The following is a 17504-nucleotide window of genomic DNA, read 5'->3' as shown; positions in this document are numbered from 1 at the left end:
CTGTGAAGCAAATGAATAAAATCTTTAAAACAAAAAAAAAAGTATAGTCCTAGATCACTTTCCCATGAAGGCTTTCACTCACCGACCACCAGCTGACCGCTCCAGCCTGTCTCTCTGAATCAGGCGCTATGCTCATCTCTGTGATAGCAGTCAGAATGTGAGATGGTGTTACCTCTGCATTAAGCCCTGCAACCTCGGGCCAGTTACTTAACCTCTGTATGTCTTAAGTTTTATGCATTTTAAGTGGAAATACTAATAATAGGGTCAGGAGGATTGAGGGTGAAGTACTTAACCCAGTACTTAGCACACACAGTGACTCTTCATAGGTAAATAGCACAGGGCTGTGGAGGACAGACCCTGTCTTTGACTCTAGAACAGCCCAGCTTCACAGGAAAGACAGTTGATTGACTGACTTTTGTTTTTTGGGGTTTTTTTGTTGTTTTGGGGGGGTTTTTTAAGATTTTATTTATTTATTTGACAGAGAGAGACACAGCAAAAGAGGGAACACAAGCAGAGGGAGTGGGAGAGGGAGAAGCAGGCTTCCCGCTGAGCAGGGAGCCTGATGCGGGGCTCGATCCAGGACCCTGGGATCATGACCTGAGCCGAAGGTAAACACTTAACGACTGAGCCCCCCAGGCGCCCCAATTGACTGACTTGATCTCAATGTTTTACCTGCCCAGCATTCCACACTTCAAGCCCTGGGGCATTTGGGGGGCACTTGGCAAACTGAGCAAGTTGAGGTTGTTCCCATTTATCGTGTACCCACTGGATACCGCATGCTGTTGCAGATCCTTGATATAAAATAGGCTACTTCATCCTTATGTAACCCTCTTATTTTTTCCAATCTCAGTATTAGGAAAGTGAGACTCAGAGTTTAAACAGCAGGCTTAAGGTGATTAGCAGGTATTTAATGAGCCAGGAACCTAACAAGGCACACCAGCTCCATGCTATTCCCACCTTCCCTGGCCTCCTGCATGGGCCAGGGGTTGGATGCTCAGAAGGCGCACTGTCATCCCAGCATGCCCTGCCTACTGATGCAGACCACTCTCCTGTGTGATCGAGGAGATTCCTAATCAGCCTAACTGGCTGTCCCTCCTGCCCTAAAGGCTAGACACGCCACTTAAATTAAGACACAAGGGAGATTTGCTTAGCTTATCCTGCAGCCTCCCATCAGGCCTCCTGCCCCAACACCTGGAGCGTAGAATGGCCTGTTTGCTTAGAGGCTGGGTCACCCAATTAGTGATGAGGCCAACAGCACACTGGGTCTCAAACGCCTTCCACCCATGACTCCATCAGAAGTTCATAGTGTGGTTGAAAAATAATCCTATTTAAAGTTTACATTTCACCTGTGATCACTCTCAGGGACTGTAGCTGCTGCGTCAAGCAAGAGCGAAGGGAGCCTGCTAGCGTCTAGACAACACACAGAAATCCTGGAATTACTGCATGTCTTTTATTCATGAGAAGTTAGCTGCCATTAGAATGATCTTTCTTGCTTTCTTTTTTTTTTTTATTAAAGATTTTATTTATTTATTTGACAGAGAGAGACACAGTGAGAGAGGGAACACAAGCAGGGGGAGTGGGAGAGGGAGAAGCAGGCCTCCCGCGGAGCAGGGAGCCCGATGTGGGACTTGATCCCAGGACCCTGGGATCATGACCTGAGCCGAAGGCAGACACCTAACGACTGAGCCACCCAGGCACCCCGATCTTTCTTGCTTTCTAAAATACAAAATCTTCTAGGAGTTACTGTTGTATAGGATTTCTAAAACGATTTATGAGAATAGAAAACTGCTGGTGAAGAAGAATATGTGTGTATGGATATATATGTATATTCCTTTTTAATAATATGAAATAACTGTCAGTTCAAGTAGTATTTTGACAATAAGAGCAGTTCCATTCAACGGATGGTCCTTGAGCATGAACAGATTCTCATGAATAAAGAGGTGCTCATAACTGCATGTATCTTACAATGGATTTGTTTTAGTGAGTTGAGTATTTTAAGGAGAAGCGTATGTTAAGAACTTAAAAGAGTGTTTTAATAAGAAAGAGTTCTGGGGCTTTTTGTTAATACTGATCATAATTGGCTTCCATTTTTTGTACTTATGTTTAAACATCTTCTGATGTTTAAAAAAGCAAAGTCACCTACTCACTAATGGTTTTATCAGCTAGTGGTCAAAATAGACAGTGGGCTAAGACCAGGTTGGCCATTATACAGTCTGATTGCCGTCAGATCCTGCCTGTGCCCATGGCAGACATCAAAAATCAATCTGAGCAATCTAACTGGCACCTGTATGGTTCAGTCGGGTAAGCTTCTGCCTTCAGCTCAGGTCATGATCCCAGGCTTTCGGGATCGAGCCCCGAGTTGGGCTCCCTGCTCAGTGGGGAGTCTGCTTCTCCCTCTCACTCTGCCCCTCCCCTCTCTCATGCTCTCTCATGCTCTCTCTCTCTCAAATAAACACAATTTAAAAAAAAATCAATCTAAGCAATCTTAACATTCTTCTCAACACCATTCCTCATACAGCCACCAACCCATTGCTCTTGGCCATCAGTCTGAACCTAGGCTAATGGTCCTTTTGTCTTTCCATAGCTGGAGCCAATATTCATACAAGAGTAGCCAAGAGTAAGAACGGGATTCCATGTAGAATAATAAAGACTGAAATATTCACTGTGGACATCACACCATGTGATCCCTGTATTACCAGCAGAAGTGGAATAGTAGCTTTCAGTGTAGGACAACTGTTGATCGTTTGGAGTCAGGCTCCAAATGAGTAGGGTAAGGAAAGCATAGTTCCTACCCGTATGTAAATTTCATGTCTTCCACTGCTGAAATGTTCTTACTCATCTATCTGCAGAGACACTGCCCCAGTCTGCCACTTACTGTCTCTTACCTTAACTTCTATAATAATCTCAGCCAACAGTAAGCTTGTCAAGGGCAGGGACTGTGTCTGTTTGCCTTGTCATTCATTGTAGTGAGTGCCTAGTACCATTTGGCCTCATGAGTGAGTGTGAATTATTTCATCCCCCCTAACTGAGCTCCCTGCCTCCTCTAATTTTATCCTCTGCCTTACAGCTATATATAAATATAGATACATCACTCTCCTGCCTAAAACCTTATCTCCTTTTCACCCACTGAGTGAAACCCAAACTGCTCTCCATCCACATTGCTAAGCAGCCAAGCATTGCACTTTATTATCTAGTAATACTAAACTTTGAAGTTCCCTGCAAAGATCATATAGTTCATGCCTTTCTATCTTTACTCCTGAGGCTCCCTCTGCCTGAACCTCCTTTCCCACCTAACTCTAGTGCGCCCTTCAAAGCTCAGTTAAATCATCATTTCCTTAGAAATGCTTCCCTCGGGATACCTGGGTGGCTCAGTTGGTTGAGCATCCAAGTCTTGATTTCGGCTTGGGTCGTGATCTCAGGGTTGTGAGATCGAGCCCCATGTAGGGCTCCTTGCTTAGTGGGGAGTCTGCTTCTCTCCCTCAGCCCCTTCCCCCGCTAGCACTCTCTCACTCTCCCTCCCTCCCTATCCCTCTCTCTCTCCCTCTTTCTCTCTATAAAGTAAATAAGTCTTTTTAAAAAAAAGAAAAGAAATGCTTGCCTCTATCCCATAATTGGGGTCAGTGCCTCTCCTCTAAAATCCCATGTCACTGTTTATATTTTTATTGTAGCATTCACCTTATGATATTGGAATGATCTATTTTTATATTTCCTTAAATGATGGTGTTTTTGCTGCATGATACAGAAAATCCAACTCAAACTAGAATATATTGGTCCACATAAATGAAAAGAGGTATCAGGTATAGTTTAATCCAGAGATTCGTAGAGTCACTGGGCTTCATTTTTATGTATTTCTTTTGGCCCTGTCTTCCTGGCTTTACCTCAGATTAGTTTCTTATGGTATCAAAGAGATTGCCAAGTTTTCTCACTGATATCCAGATGAGGAGAAAGAATTTCTCTTCTCACCAGCCAATGAAAGCTCTGAGATTTCACAGATTGCGTCCATGAAAAGACTGGTGCCCATCCTTAAACCAGTCATGAGTACAAAAGAGAGGGGAGTCTGCTCACTGGCCAGGACTCTGTGCTGAGAAGTTCAGGTCCTTGTAGGAAGGGGTAAGAGGTAAAGGATTCTTCGGAGGCCATCAACAATATTCAGCATACTTTCCAATTAGACTAGGCTCCTAATGGTCTTGGATTCCCTGCCACAGTCATCTTTGGGTTCCCAGTATGTAGCACAGTGCTTGCTACATGCAGAGTAGGTCATCAATCCATATTTGCTTAGCTGAGGGAAATTGAGCCTTCCTGGAAGTGAAAAACACATCTGTATCCATGCCCCCTTTTTATCCATGTTCCTCACTTTAGTCCTGCCAGACTCTACCTCTGTGCTGACTACTTCCTACAGCGACTTCTCACCCTTCCACTCTATGAACTCTGCTTAAAATGAGTCCCCACTTCCCTTATCCTGGTTATTTTTTCTCAGTCAGATTCACCTTAGACCACATCCACCCACACCCCAATTCCAAAAAGAGCCTTCTGTTTAGAGGCTCTCTAAAGTTTCCCTTACAAGTTGAAGATTCTGTGATAAATGCACAAACATATCACCCCAAATGATGGAAATATCAAAAGAGAATGGTTTGTCAGCCAGTCCTTTTTTATTTAATATTCCCTGAAGGTAGCTGCTATGTACCTTTTGATTGTTTCTTCAAAAGGTAGAGTATAGCAGAGTACAAAGAGACTAGACTTTGCAAACAGGCTTGGGTCAAATGCTGGTACCATCACTTAACTCTGCGAAATGTTGGGCAAGTGATTTAATCTCCCTGAGCTCAGCCCCCTCCTGTGTAAAATGGGGATAATAATACTCACCTCCCAGGATTGTAATAAGGGTTAAATCAGCTGAGCTGTGTAATGTGGCTGGGACAGTATGCAGTCAATTGATGTCACTTTCCTCCTCTCTCTCTGCCACCCAGAGTGCAGTATTGGTACGCCTAATTTCAGGTCCACAGTTCTTTCCAATGTTCATGTGATCCAGGCTGTTGAAGAAGCTCATCATTACTGAAGGTTAGTCTGTCCTCCCAGTGTCTAAGCATGGGAACTGGAGGCTCCTTCTCAATCTTTGAGAACTTGTCCAGTTCCCCCCCAAAGGCTGGAATCTGCCTACTTTGGCATGCCCTAGTTTTGTTGTCCTGGCAAAACAGAAAACAGCTTGCCAGCTGTGATCACTCTGAAGAAATAGGATGGCGTGAAAGTCAGGACCACGCGGGAGTCTGTGGAGCTTTAAGTGTCCTCAGGGTTCCCCCATCTCTGGGCTCTGGCTCCCACACATGCTGTCTCCCTGATATAAAACTCAGCATCATCTCCTAGGTCCAAAAATAAACTTTACTTAAAATTGTGGCAGGGAAGAGAAGTCCTTTATCGACCTCAGACAACATCAGATTTATCATTAGAGATCCTGTTTCTAGAACCCCACACAGGGATGTTACCTGGTTATTCCTACAGACCGTCTTACCTCCTTTTGCTTTCTGTCTAGATAATCTCTTCCCAGTGTTTGCTCCACTTTCCTTTTGGGAACAAAACAAAATCTCATTCAGGGTGTTTTATCATCAACTTTTGTGGTTTTGACTACTAATCTCATACCCTGTAGAGCTCATCAAAAAATTTTATCAAATAAGGATCATTCCCTTCCTCAGAAGAATTCTAATGTCAGCTCTTAATAGTTGTTATTAATAACATATTCATCTCATATATAAATGTGAGTGGATTTTTTTTCCTGAAAAATATACAGAAGGAACCACCCCATGGAAAGGACTGCAAATGTTCTAAAATTCCAGTGACTACAAAACAGAAGCCAATGGCTTTATTTGACACCCGAATAGGAGAAGGGCAGATACTTTATGTGTTCCCTGCTAATGGACTTCTAACAGGGAAAAAAGACTTGGCAGCTCTTAGACTAAGACAACATTTTTTAATACTTGGGTTTCTTGGGGGAGCCAATAAAAAAAATCATTACCAAGTGTGCCATTTTCTCTCTCTTCCTGCAGAATTCTTTCTTTTGGTAAATATAATTGCCAAGGCTCAACTCTTTAAAGTTTTGCACCCTGTCCATTTTCATGAGGACAACAAGAAATGAGAACATTTTAAGATTTTAAGTAATCTCTACATCCAGCATGGGACTCAAATACACAAGCCCAAGATCAAGAGTCACATGCTCCACCAACTGAGCCAGCCAGGCACCCCACCTGTTTTCAGGATTCTTAAGTAAAGTCGCTTGCCTTTGTACAAAAGGAATGTATGTCCATCCTCAAAAGTTAAAAAATAGAACTACCCTACAATCCAGCAATTGCACTACTAGGTAGGTATTTACCCAAAGGATACAAAAATACTAATTCAAAGAGATACATGCACCCCAAAGTTTACAGCAACATTATCTACAATGGCCAAATTATGGAAACAGCATAAATGTCCATAGACTGATGAATGGATAAAGAAGATGTGAGATATATATATACATATATATATATGTATACACACACACAATGAAATATTACTCAGTCATAAAAAAAATAAAATCTTACCATTGCAATGATGTGGATGGAACTAGAGAGTATTATGCTAAGTGAAATAAGTCAGTCAGAGAAAGATATACCAAATGGTTTCACTTATATGTGGAATTTAAGAAACAAAACAAAAGTGTGCATAGGGAAAAAGAGAGAGAGAGGGAGACAAACCAAGAAACAGACTCTTGACTGTAGAGAATAAACTGATGGTTACCAGAGGGGAGGTGGGTGGAGGGATGGGTTAAATAGGTAAGGGAGATAAAGGAATGCACTTGTCATGATGAGCACCAGGTGTTGTATGGAAGTGTTGAATCACTGTATTGTACACCTGAAACTAATATTATGCTGTATGTTAACTAACTGGAATTTAAATAGAAACTTAAAAAAAAAGGAATGTGTGTCCATTATGGAAAGTGTAGAATATGCAGATACACAAAAGAAGAAAATAATAGTTGAATCCCATTCCAGAAGTATACAGAAATAGCCAGTTATTTTGTTGCAAATGCTTTTGACCTTGCTGGTGTATATGTTCACCTGGGTATATAATTTTTATATTATTTAACTATACTACTTGGTTCATGGTATACAGTTTTTTCAGGTCTTTCAAGGGACTCTTGTGGGGTTTACCTCTCCCTTCTTTTGCCAAATTTCATTTCCAATCCTACCCTCCTCCTACTTAAGCAAAAACTCCAGTGTGTTTGACATATTATTAATATATACTGTTGTTTTCTGTGAATGTTTATAATCCATGCAAATGATATTCTGTTATAGACCTCCTAGTTTCTTTTTGTTCCATTCAATACTATTTTTGATATCTCTCCATGTTGCTATATGTATATCTAGTCCATAGTCCTAAATGCTGCCTAGCATTCCATCACACTTTACTTAGCTACAACCCTACATATGCTTGGGTTGCCTCATACAAAGACCTGGGAAGAATTTTTCTGCTCTGCACCAAGGATGGAGATTCCTGGGTCATAAGGTACCTTCGTGTCTAATTTCACCAAGTGGTGTCAGATTACAGCTCATAAGGGTGAACCAGTGTGTATTCCCTCTGGAGTGGTTGTCATTATCCAGACTTCTAATTTTGGCCAATTTGGTGGGTGTAAAGTGGTATCTGGCTCTTTTAACTTACATTTTCTGATAAGGAATTTGAGCATAGCCCTATGTACTTCTTAACCAGTTAGATTTCCCAATTCTAAGATTAGACTGTTTGAAGCCTTAGATTATTTAGGATGGGAGGTTTCCTGCTTCTTGTTCTGTTTATTTGCCTCACTTTCTTGCAGATTTAAGATAATACCGACTTTGGGGCACCTGGGTGGCTCAGTCAGTCACCTATTTCAGCTCAGGTCATGATCTCAGGGTCTTGAGATCAAACCCTGTGTGGGGCTCTACACTCAGTGGGGAGTCCGCTTGAGATTCTTTCCCTTATCCTCTGCCCCTTCCCCGACTCTTGTGCACACACACTCTCTCCCTCTCTCTCTCAAATAAATAAATCTTTTTTTTTTAAAGATTTTATTTATTTATTTGAGACAGAGAGAATGAGAGACAGAGAGCATGAGAGGGAGGAGGGTCAGAGGGAGAAGCAGACTCCCTGCTGAGCAGGGAGCCCGATGCGGGACTCGATCCAGGGACTCCAGGATCATGACCTGAGCCGAAGGCAGTCGCCCAACCAACTGAGCCACCCAGGCGCCCTCAAATAAATAAATCTTTTAAAAAAAGATAATACCTACTTTAAGGTTTTTGACATTGCTTATATTTTGACATTCTGTCATGTTTGTGTTAGCTTTCTTTCTATAGTGTTTTTTGCCAAACATAAAATCTTTTTTTTTTGTCCATACAGCTTGATTTATACATATTGTGCATATATTTCAAATGTCATTGTTTTGCATTGGGTGGGAGGTTGCTAGTTAAACCTGGTTAATTTATTGTAGAGTTTTTTGTTACACTGGAATGTTTATATAAATTGAAGGTATTTAAATTATTATTTTCAGAGTACTTTTATTAATATCATCCCATTTGATCTTTCTAAAAACCCTGAAAACTAGGTGAAACAGGTATTATTCTCCCCATTTCATGAATGAGGAAACTGAGTTCACTCAGAGACACATAGTTACCTGCCCAAGTTTGCATAGCTAATTGGTGAGCAAGCCAAGATCAACAGTCAAACCTCTTATCCCTGAGCAACGTCCCTATGCAGCTTATTAGTTAGGATTATTTCCAACAAGGTACAGTCATCTTAAACTTCTCCATGATAAAGTCATTCACTGCCTGATGAGATAGTCACATCAAAACATATGTTTTAATAAATCTGGATTGACCTATCGTTTTGGTCTAAGAAATGAGCTAAATGGCCTTCTCAAAAAATACAGAAGTGTCAGTGTGGGTAGGGGTCACTCATCTCTTTGAACACTGTTGTGGGAGATAAGTTGCCTTACTGAGTCCTGTTCTGAGGATGGTGACCACAGATAAATCACGGTTTTCAAGGGAAACGGTCTTCCACACCTTCCCTCAACTTAATGATGGAATGAGTCATAGGGCCAAGAAGAGCATAAACATGGATATGCAGATGGGAAGGAGGAAGAGTTTCTAATCACTGTCACATCAAAAAATGTCGCCCCAGAAAATGAGTATGTAATTCATTTTGACCCTAGTGTGGACCATAAAAAGACAGATTCGAGAAAAATGTTGGACTCTGGCCCCTAAAATCAATGAATACTGTCCCAGGTATGGGACTGATGAGCTGGAGGTCAGATGATTGTTTGTAGGGGAAGAGGAAGCCCAGCTCTGGGCTCTGGCTGGTGAAGGAAAAGGTGATTGAATGAGGAGGTGATGGAGGACTCATTCTTCGGGGTGATCTTAATTACATTACAAAATGCTGTTCATCAGCATTTTGTGGACAAGGAGAAGAAAGCTCAGTTGGCTGCTGGTTGGTTAGAGCTTTTTAATCTTGGCATGTCCTTCAGCACCATGGGCAATAGCAGGCAAAACCTGTGTTTTCTGACTGAGCATATCTTCCTCATAAAAAGATTCCTTCTGTATAATCCAACTAAGCAAAGCTTGTAGTTGGTACTTTAAGAAGAATGAATATTTCAAATATTTGCCAAAATGAGCTCAAAAGACTGTAATAGCAATATTAATAATTATAACTTCCAAATACTGACTGCTTGTTGTGTGCCAAGCACTGTGTTGAACAAGCATCATTTTATTTACTCTGGAGGGAAGAAACTTGGGCATAAGTACTATTACTTTCCCCCTTTTGCAGATGAGCAAATTGAGACTTAGGGAGATGGAATGAGTGGCCCAAGGTTACAAAGCTAATAACTGGCAAAACTGGAATGCAAATCCAGAACTGTCTGACTCTGAAGATGCATTTCTGTGCTCTCAAAATTTGTACTCATTATCTGTTTCTGCATAACAATCTGCCCCTCAAATTTAGCTGTTAAAACAACAAATGTTATTATCACCTATGAGGGTTACAAATTTAAGAGTGGCTTGGTTGGGCATTTCTGGCTCAGAATTGCTCATGAAGTTTCAGTAAATGTGTCAACCAGCTTCTCCACATGTGGGCCTCTCTGGAGAGCTACCTGAGTCTCCTCCATAAAATAAAGATATCCTCAGGGTTTTTATGAGCATCAACTGAGACAACCTATGAGAAAGTACTATGGAAGCTGAAATAGCAATAATATTATATGAGTTTATCACCACCTTGCATAGGGTATTCAGGGAAGTGGAGATATCCCTGACTCCTGCAGAAGAATGACCAAGATCATGCCTAGGAAAAAAGCCCAGCCCCTATGAAGGGGCTCATCCAGGACACTTTAGAGTGAAGAAGACAAGGAAACCAAGCTCCTACACACAGCCCTCATGAGGCAGTTCATGGTCAGTGGTCTGGCTGGGATTCCTGGCTCTCCCTTATAAGGGACAGGAGGGGGAAAAAAAGGTGTTCTCATCGTCAGAGACCTGGTAGCTGCTAGAAAGTAAGCATCCAACCCCTTTTGCTTTCTGGTCCAAGATATTGGGATTTAAACCCAGGATAGAAATAACAAATGGTCTGGATAGAAAATGAAGCCAGAGCTTAGCATAAGAGAGGAGAATATGGTAGAAAGTCTTTGGTGTAAGACAGACCCATTTGTGCCCATTTTTGTTATGAGGAAACTGATGCTCATTGCAGTTCTATAATCTTCAGAATGACATACTTTGTGTGTAAAGCACCAAGAAGACTATCTGGAACATAGGAGATGCTCTAAATAGAAGTTTAAGGGTAGTTTTGCTATGACTGTTATCATTCTAATCTCATATGGTTGTTTTGAGGATCAAGATAATATATCCTATTGCTTATTACATTATAAACTCCATGATAATAGGTATCTTCTAGTATCTTGGTATCTGTCTTACTAGTATATTCCCAGCATCTATGAATGGACCTAACACAAACCTGGTATGTAGGAGACACTTCATGGTTGATAGTTATTAGCATTTTCATCATCACCAACATCATCATCACCACCATCAGGACCCCCATCCCCAAGACATAAGATAATTCAATAATGTTCTCCATCTGTGAACATGGGACTTAATTCCTTTTTGCTTCAGGTACCCTTCATTCACAGAGGAATCTGTGTGTCTTTCCCATTGTGACAAAAAAGGTACTCTGCCATATTGGTATTACGTTGTTATGGCTCAAGGCAAAACAAAAACAAAAGCAAAACAAATCCCTAGGAGACCTCAATAAGTCCTGTCACCAGATTCACCATCATATGTTGGAGTTCTATTCCCCTGGTATTGGATCCAATCTCCACTATTTACTTTGTGGCCTTGGGTAAGTTACCAACCTTCTCTGGCCCTCCATGGACTCATTTATAAAATAAAAAGATAAAACCAACCAAATACCAATATGGCTGTTGTAAGGAATAACTGAGATTCTCTTTGCCAGATTTCTTGCATGCATCCTTTCCATGACAGGTAGATGCCCAATAAGTATTTATGGAATAAATGTGTTGACTAAATGAATGCTGTAATTTTATTCCCGACTTCACTACTCATTCCAAAACTTGAGTCTGCATGAGAGGAAGAAGAGATCCTTCCAAACTCTGGGGAATTCTGATGGAGTTGGGGGGGGGGAACATACAGGTTCCAGGACTCAGTGTAACTTTGGGCAAGTCACAAGGTCTGATTCAGAATCTCATGGGACTTACCCACACACTAGGAGGAATTGATGGCCCCACTAAATGTGTATGTGCTTAATGCCCCTGGCCTACACATTTAAAAATAGGTAAGATGGTAAATTTTATCTTATATATATTTTATAACAAAATGAAAAAAAAGGAAAATCCTAGCTGGCTAGATTATTAACTTTCTGAAACTGGAATGCCAAAGCTTGAGACAAATAATATTGGCTAGCATATATGATCCTTTACTATGTGCCAAGCACTGCCCAAATGTCTAAAGTATGATCTCATGTAACCCTCTTAGTGGTTCTGTGAGCGAGGTAGAATTATTACCCCCATCTTACAGGTGGGAAAGCACAAGCTCAAGCTGGTGTTTCCACAGATGGGGTTTGAACCAATCACAGATGCAGGCAGCTCAGATCCTGGTCAAGGAGAACTTTAATAGAGAAGGTAATACCGAGCCCTGTCAGAGTTTGGGAAAGGCCATGGCTACTTCTCTTCTTTGAAGCTCCAGTATATTGGAAGAGAGGGTGAGGAGGGAATGAGGAAAAGAAAGAATCAGAAGAAAAAACAAAAGGAAGACACAGTTACCAGTATTTTTCTGTTTTTTTTAATATTGACTTTTAATTATTATATTTGCATGATTCTAATGATAACAAAAATAGTTTATTGAGCAATGACATCCGAAGTCCCAATCAAGGCCCCACAAGTTTGGGAGAGCTGATCAGTTTCCAGCCCCTGCCTCTTTCTTCCCACCCTCCAGTTCTTCTTGTGGAGAGAGGCTCTGAGTGGCCTTGTGATGTAGCCTCTGGGGGCTCATCTTGGCATACCCACAGATTAGAGATGGGGCTTCTAGGCCGCAGAGCTGGAGAGGAACATGCAAGTCTAAGGTATCCATCATATCATTTGTTTGATAAGATAGAGCTATCACAACCACATCCCAGGAAGGGTCAGTCCCCACTAGTCCCCTGCCGTGGACTTGATTGATTCTTAGAATAGCTGCAGTATTAAAATAATTAATTAATAAGTTGTAGTAGTCATAATAATAATCATAGCAGCTAACACATAGAAGGTTTATCATATGTCTGATGATAAGCACGTTATACCTAGCTCATTCATTCCTCCCAACAAATCGGTCAGGTAGGTACAATCATTAATCATCATCTTCTTAAATATGAGGAAACAGCTGCGTGTAGAAATTAAATAATTTCCCCAAGGTCACAAAGTTTTTAAGTTGCAGAGGCAGAGTGGAATTACAGAGAGTGGCTATCATTTATGGAGCATTTACAGTGGAGTTGAATGGAATAACTCATGTAAACCTTTCACCCAGAGCCTTACAGCAATCCTAGGAAGACAGTCCTATGTCTACCATCCATTTACGAATGGGGAAAGCATGGCTTATGGAAGGCAAGAAACTGGCTGAAATGCACAGATCAAAAATGGGGGTCTGTCTTAAGCCAAAGCACAAATGTGAATTCTGTCCTCTGGCCTTCTTGGGAACTGATTAGAAACCAGGAAGGTAATGGGGTGCCTGGGTGGTTCAGGCGTTGGGCATCTGCCTTCGGCTCTGGTCGTGATCCCAGGGTTCTGGGATCGAGCCCCGCATCGGGCTCCCTGCTCGGTGGGAAGCCTGCTTCTCCCTCTCCCACTCCCGCTGCTTGTGTTCCCTCTCTCGCTGTGTCTGTCTCTGTCAAATAAATAAATAAAATCTTTAAAAAAAAAAAAAGAAAGAAACCAGGAAGGTAAATTTCTGACTATGTTGTGTGATATCGCTTTGCTTGCTCTCTGTGCTGTGAACCAATGTTTTTTGGTTTTGATTTTTCATCCAAGGGAAGCATAGGGGAGGGTTCCAATCTCCAAAAACATGTCTTTTCATCTTAAGGGTCAGATTTGATGATGAAATAAACTGTTCTATTCAGTCCCTCTGTCAAATTTCTTATAGAAGATGGATATTGTTTGTGGTGTCTTTCATAGGCATGAGTTGTGATCGCTTTTCAGTAATCTCTGTATAGTAATATAGAACCACTCCAGGCAGCCCATGCAGGGTTTTTCCCGTAATTGTGCCCATAATAATCCACTGTTTTATATTTATTTCATCAGTTTCCACAGTTCACAAGAACACCCATAATCTTAGATGCAGTAATCAACTGTTTCAAAATTGTCCCATCCTAAATTTAGGCCCTGAACTTGGTAATTTAGCTAGAGAGCTTCATTGTTGAGTACCACTCTTTCACGGATGAAGGAAAGTGCTACTGTTTGGGCTGTATTTAATTCTTATTATTTCACAAGTTGAACTGGATACCATGGAGTTTAATAACGCAGGGTATAATTGCTTTAATGTTGTGAAAGCGCAAGCCTGCCTGACTTCCCTTGTCTTTGCTAGGACTCTCTTGCAAATGGGATGCTGTTGCTCAATGGGGCTTTTCTGCTTCAATATTTTAATAAAACAAATATCGTTGCGGTGCAGGATTTGTGGATGGATCAGCAAAGGGTATGAAGTAGTCACCAAATAGCTTTTCATCACTGCTAACGCGCATTGGTTAAGGACTTACTAAGTGTAAGCCCTGTCCCATCAGCTTATTCAAGCCACAGCAAGCCCACAAGGTAGATGCTATTCTTATCTACATTTACAGATGCTTGAAGGGATCCTTTATAGCAGGTCACATCGTCTGTGGCCAGAACAACATCTGCTCCAGAGTCAAAGTGTACAGTTCCTGCTACATTGTCTTCCTAGCATAAGCTACTTTGTTTTTTTGCAGAGCATGAGGAGGGAATGAGGGTCAGAGACAGAAAACTCAACACATATCGCCTTAGGAGGAATGGAGAGTCCCTTGTGAGTCGTGAATGCTGGGTGTTCATTTGCCTGTCCTCTAGGTGGGCTGTCGCAGCACTAACTGCCAGTCGGGGTTGTCCTTATTCCTTTGTGTCCCCTCTAATCTACTTTTTTTTAAAAGATGTATTTATTTATTTTAGAGAGAGAGAGACACAGTGTGCACAGGGGTGGGGGAGAGGCAGAGGGAGAGAGAATCTCAAGCAGAGTCCTCGCTGAGCATGGAGCCCCACGTAGCACTCCATCCCAGGACCCTGAGATCGTGACCCAAGCCGAAATCAAGAGTCAGACGCTCAACTGACTGAGCCACCCAGGTGCCCCACCTCCAATCTACTTTTTAAATATGACCCCAGCATCCAAGAGCAGAATGAATTTTACCCTGAAGTATGAAGTGTTTTATGAAGTACCAATTCCAGCTGCCTAGATCCCTTTCACATTGTAGTGAGACTCACATTTGATTGCCTGATGAAAATCCATTCTCCCTTTATCAAAACATTTAAACCATGTGGACACCAGTACGCATGTGAAAAAGCAGATTTTTCGTAATTGTGTTCATTTAAAATGTTTATAATATGTACAGTTTTTTGCTAATAGACTGAGAGTGACATCATACTGACCCTAAAATATAAGGCTTATGCATTTGAGACAGTGGAGCCGATTTTAAGATAAATAATGGTACAAATGACAGCTTATTTGGATAATACTTTCTGATTACCAAGAACTGGGATGAAATTCTAAAATGTAAGCGTATTTATCTAAACGTAACTTGGAATTCATTGGCCAAACATTGAACTTTTTGACGATACTTATGTAAGGAAAAGTGGATAAAAATCAGTTCTGCTTCTAAAAGTACTTATAAATCAAGAAAAAAATTGGCTGTATTTTCTGGAGAAGTATCTATTTATAACGTCTTATTTTGTAGCAATAGTTTTATTTTTACTTAATTGTCCCCCTAACCTCTAAAACTAAAAACAGCAATCACTATACACAATATATATTATTTTGTTCATTGCTTCCTCCAATACATATTTCTGTATCAGGCATCACACACTAGGGATACAGTAGATACGCTGGATGAGTACAGATTATGTACACAAAAGACAGATTATGAACACAAAACCAAATCAGTATGTGTCATTTCGGATGATGATAAATATTATGATAAGCATAAAGCAAGGTAAGGAGATACCTTCTTCGGGGAGAGGGGTAGTCAGGGCAGTCCTCCTATGGAGATCACTTGCCAGCAGAGACTAATGAATGGGAAAGAACGTTCCAACCCCTTTCGTGTACAGACTTGTCACCAAAACAGTTGGAGAACCACCAGTCCTACCTAAAGAAAAATCAATCTCTCCTATGTTCTTCCCTGCTATTTTTTTTCCTAACTCTGTTTTCGTCAGAAAATACTCACCTGTCTAAGAGTAAAAGATCTCAGTTCATCTTCCCTTGCATTATTCCCCAAAGTGAGGCCAGAGCATTTCACTTGTCCTGCAGCTGAGCCAAATCTGAGTGGCTCAGCTGAGGGAGCCAGTTCTAAGAACTGGCTGGCAGCTTGTTTTTTTAAGGCCCTTATGTGCTTGAGTCCACCTCGTCCTTTGGACTCTCCAGATACCTTTCTCCCTGTGGAAAGCACCTTCACATTTAACCAACCCACATTATCCCCTGATCTGCCTATTTTGCCAGAACTGATTGTGATCTATGGAGCTTTCCAATTCACGGGGCTGGGAGTAAAGCGTCCACATGCCAACGTGAAAACAGCATTTGTGCCGCAGTCCTGGGCTTCACGACCCTTCTCTCTGCCTTAAGGAAGAGGAGGGAAAGGAAGGGAACTGCCATTTTATAGGATTCTCCTAAAAGGCAGCCACTATCACAGATGTTTGATGCACCTTACCTTATCTTTCCAACTTACCTAGGAGCGCAAGGATCCCAGAGGGCTTCAGGCCTGTCTTCAAAGTCACCCAGGTCATAAGTGGTAAATCTGGGATTTGATCCCATTTCAGGTTCCAAAACCATCTCATGGTCTTTGTGGATCCAAAAGCTGTTAATTTTCCTTGTCCCAGAGGGAAATGATGCATGGAACTCTCCCACTACTCGGCATATCCAAAAACCTACCTCATTCTCATAGTCACTGCCTGGCAAGTGGGATGTCAAAGCTACAAATTAAGGTTTCAACTACATGAAATTCCAGTTTATAGAATACAATTTCCAATAAGAAGATATTTCAGGCAGTGAACCAACTACCTTAACAGTGGGTGCCAAAACCCTATGGGTGATTTATAGGGAAGTTGAAATAAGGAACAAAACAAATACATTTAGACTTTACTGAATTCCTTTCCATTTGGGAGGAAGAAAAATATTATTCTCTGCAAATGGAAAAAAATAGATTCATTTCTCTCTGCTATTACATGGGTCCAGCTAAGCAGTAATGCACGGCAAAGCCAAATGCTCTGATCGGTTTCTCTGAGCTGTTATTAAAGTTTGCAAAATATTGCTGAGATTCTTCCTGGCAGGGTTTCAATATTGTCTGTTTAAACTAGAATTGGGCTGGTACTCTTCATTTCTGTTAAGCTTGCTGGAACTGGTGATCCCACCACACAAATCTCCTGGTGCCATGGCCTTCATCCAGCATTGGCTGGTGACCGCCCACCGCCCTCAGAACCAACACCCTCTGTTGCCTCTCTGATATGACTCAGTTCAAAATGACTGAATCAACTTTCTTCCTTCCCTTTTTTTTTTTTTTGCCTCCCTTTTTTTACTAACATATGTGCATGGGCACACACACATACACACACATACACTTTGGGCTTTCACACTGGGCCTGAATGAAAATGGGGAACTATATAGAACAGTCTGACTTGGAAAGTATTCCTCAGTGAAGTTGGGGCTCTGAGCATAGTAATCTAAAAGGGACATAAGACTCTTTTTTCCCCTCTGCTGATCTGGCAGATAATCTGA

The 17504-nt window shown here is 41.4% G+C and overlaps 1 protein-coding gene across 7 annotated transcripts in view; it reads left to right on the top strand.

The window, feature by feature from the left end:
• The window catches only part of SAMD12 (sterile alpha motif domain containing 12), a 385968-nt gene that overhangs the window by 327158 nt on the left and 41306 nt on the right, over window positions 1–17504 (top strand). For 2 of the 7 annotated variants that reach the window (XM_081816426.1, XM_081816425.1), the window contains exon 5: window positions 14482–14786. The exons of 3 other annotated variants lie outside the window; for them this stretch is intronic. In XM_081816426.1, the coding sequence (XP_081672552.1) occupies window positions 14482–14771 (290 nt within the window). In that variant the 3' untranslated portion in view covers window positions 14772–14786. Of the gene's footprint in view, window positions 1–481; window positions 628–4964; window positions 5056–14481; window positions 14787–17504 lie in introns of those variants that run through there. 2 more of the 7 variants (XM_081816429.1, XM_081816427.1) reach the window with 2 other exon arrangements.

The sequence above is a fragment of the Leptonychotes weddellii genome, chromosome 4 (assembly GCF_054177405.1).
Source record: "Leptonychotes weddellii isolate Sample4059 chromosome 4, ASM5417740v2, whole genome shotgun sequence".
Classification (NCBI taxonomy): domain Eukaryota; kingdom Metazoa; phylum Chordata; class Mammalia; order Carnivora; family Phocidae; genus Leptonychotes; species Leptonychotes weddellii.
Note: the sequence above shows the minus strand (reverse complement) of the source record. Positions and strands in the feature narration are given on the sequence as shown.